This window comes from Bidens hawaiensis, unplaced genomic scaffold, assembly GCF_021521415.1.
Source record: "Bidens hawaiensis isolate Kalapana, Puna unplaced genomic scaffold, B.hawaiensis_p1.1 tig00038088_1, whole genome shotgun sequence".
NCBI lineage: Eukaryota > Viridiplantae > Streptophyta > Magnoliopsida > Asterales > Asteraceae > Bidens > Bidens hawaiensis.
Genome location: NW_027505525.1, coordinates 15,804 through 18,665, shown reverse-complemented (window position 1 = coordinate 18,665; position 2,862 = coordinate 15,804). Strand labels below are relative to the sequence as shown.

Here is a 2,862-nt window from a genome sequence, read left to right as displayed (position 1 = left end):
GCACTGTTGTTTGAATTTCTAATTTATGTATTGTAGGAGTACTTCGTGTCGGATTACGGTATTTAGCCGGCGTATCCATCACCTGTCGCCTGGTCGGATTATGGAGGTCAGGCTTTGTCATCGTACCAGCCACCACGGGCGAAACGATCATGCTGGGCCAAACCCAAATAACAAAGATGAGTACGATGACGACTACATACGCGAAGTGAAGATTTCGTATAAAACAGATGCTGTAAGACACCGTGTGTTTTGTTTAAGTTAATATTATTTATTTGTATGTTATTTAATAAACGGCCTAATAAATAGCGTAAAACTGTTTCAGATTTTTGAGAGCCGCAAGGAGCTGGAGAAATGGGTAAAAATTAGAGGACGGGAGCATGGGTTTGTTGTTGTGGTCCAGCGGTCAAGGAAAAACGTTGTGAACCTTGCATGCAATCGTGGGGGCGAACCCAAAATAAAGGTGACGATGAGACGTACCAGCAGCATAAAAAAATGTTGTCCCTTTAAGATCCTAGGCAGGTACGACTCAAGGGGTGCCTGTTGGAGGGTTCAAGTGGTAAACGAGACTCACAACCACGATCCCGTTGTATTCGAGGAGGGGTGTACGTCTTTTCGAAAAATGAACAGCGACCATCTGTATATGGTTGAGAGTTTAGACAGGACCGGTGTTAAGCCGCAACAAATCGAAGCAGCCCTCCGTGAAAAGTTTCCTGGTCTGCAACTTGTAATAAAAGATATATACAACCACACCGCCAAGATTAGGAGGGATGGGCTACTAGGCGACACCCCTATGAAGGTAGTTCAAAACATTTGTAGTTTTAATGTGTACTTGCCGTGCTTGGAATATTTACTAAAGTTTTATTTCATCCAATGCAGGCGCTGGAAAACTTTCTCGCAAGCAACGGTTTCACGTTCTATCCCCGGGAGAGCGATACCGACGACAGGACAGAGGAAATTTTCTTCTGTCATAATAAGTCGCATAAGATGTGGCGTGCGTTCCCCGAGGTGTTGATGACTGACACGACGTACAACACCAACATGTACGACTGGCCGTTGGTTCAGTTTATCGGTGTGACGTCGACATCAAAGTCGTTTTGTATCGCCACCGCGTTTGTTATCAGGGAACGACAGAGGAACTTCACCTGGGCTCTGGAGAAACTTAAAAAAATGCTCGATGACCGCATGGAGCCATTCGTGATCCTGACTGACGCGGACTAGGCCCTCACGAACGCCTGCGACGCGGTCTTCCCTAATGCCACCAAAAATTTATGCAGGTGGCACATATCCGAGAATATAAGGAAAAAATTTAAGGGCCTATATAGGACGGATATGGGGAAGGACTTTGTGTACTGGTGGAAGGTCCTGTATCAGTCTCCGACGATACAGGACTACGACAACTGTCGTATCAACATGGAGCCATACAGGACGATAGAACAGGTGAGTCCTTCGTACCGGGATAACAACTATTAATAGCCTAAACATACGTCTTAATAACATTTCCCTTTATTTTTCAGAGGTCTGGCAATACATTCGCAACAACTGGCTGGATCCATACAGACACAAGTTTGTAGCATGCTAGATCGATCAACGCCGAAACTACGGCGAAACTACGACGAACCGAGTTGAGAGCCAGCACACAAATCTGAAAAGGTACCTCAATGGAAGCAACAACTCGCTCGATACAATTGCCAGGCACATTCTTAAAATGGTCAACTCGCAGATGAAAGAGATCGGTAAATCTTTTCCCGATTCCCGTTCCAAGGTCATAGAAGGACATCGACAGCACGTTTGGTTGAAGAAGCTAATAACAGGGTGTCGATTCACACTCTGGGTCTACTTGTGAACGAGTATGACTTGATACACAAGATTCGTGACGGCGGCGCTTCATGCGACCACCATTTTTTTTAATTTATTAACATTATCCATTTTATTGTTAATATTCATTATTAGTATTTGTTAACATTATTATTATTATTATTATTTATTATTATTATTATTATTATTATTATTGTAATTGTTATTGTTATAATTATTATTATTTGTTATTATTATAGTTTGGGGACGATGAGATTGAAGACGAGATCGACCAGGAGTACGAGCAGCAGATGGGGCGGGGCCGTGGCCGAGACCGGGGCGGGGGCCGAGGCCGGGGACCCCCACAGGGTGACGACATCTTGGTCACCTACGTTCATGTGCAGTTCGCTGAGGGTTCAGACGCCCACACACGATACACTCATCTACGCTAGATGTTCCCGTTTCCTAACACAATTATATCCTGGTCATTTTTGGAGTCCTGTGACACTCACCAGCGGGCGGCTGAGTACATCGGGATAGGATACGCCCTGGAGTCGGTGCTTCAGTATGCCACTATCAGGGCACAGGGAGCTGACACTGGAGGTTTACTCCACGATACACGTTACGTAAGTTTACTCCACGTTGTTATGTTTTTAATATATTTATTATATTATATTAAATTATATTATATTATATTATATTATATTATATTATATTATATTATATTATATTATATTATATTATATTATATTATATTATATTATATTATATTATATTATATTATTGCAGGCCCCGTGCGTCTGGTACGCCCGAGATTCCGATGAGGATGCCAGGCGCCGATACGACACGGTCGGAGGTTTCCTTCTGCATGTTCGGGCAGGACGTCCATCTCTCCATGGAGGAGTTCGCGGTTGCTTTTGGCTTTTACACCGAGCAGGAGGTGACCAGCCCGATATACAGGGAGAGCATCCACCAGATGTCGGAGGACGACCTGCGGGTATGGTGGAGGGCCATCAGCAATCACGACTTTGGGGATAGGCCCTTGGACACCAAGTCCAAGGTCTCCGC

General features: G+C 44.3%; 1 protein-coding gene across 1 annotated transcript; it reads left to right on the top strand.

Moving 5' to 3' along the window:
- Window positions 1-619: 619 nt before the first annotated feature.
- Window positions 620-1,218, top strand: LOC143613725 (putative protein FAR1-RELATED SEQUENCE 10). The gene is made up of 2 exons (XM_077087363.1): window positions 620-796; window positions 877-1,218. The coding sequence occupies exons 1-2, from the start codon at window positions 620-622 to the stop codon at window positions 1,216-1,218; spliced, it is 519 nt and encodes a 172-aa protein (XP_076943478.1).
- Window positions 1,219-2,862: the final 1,644 nt, after the last annotated feature.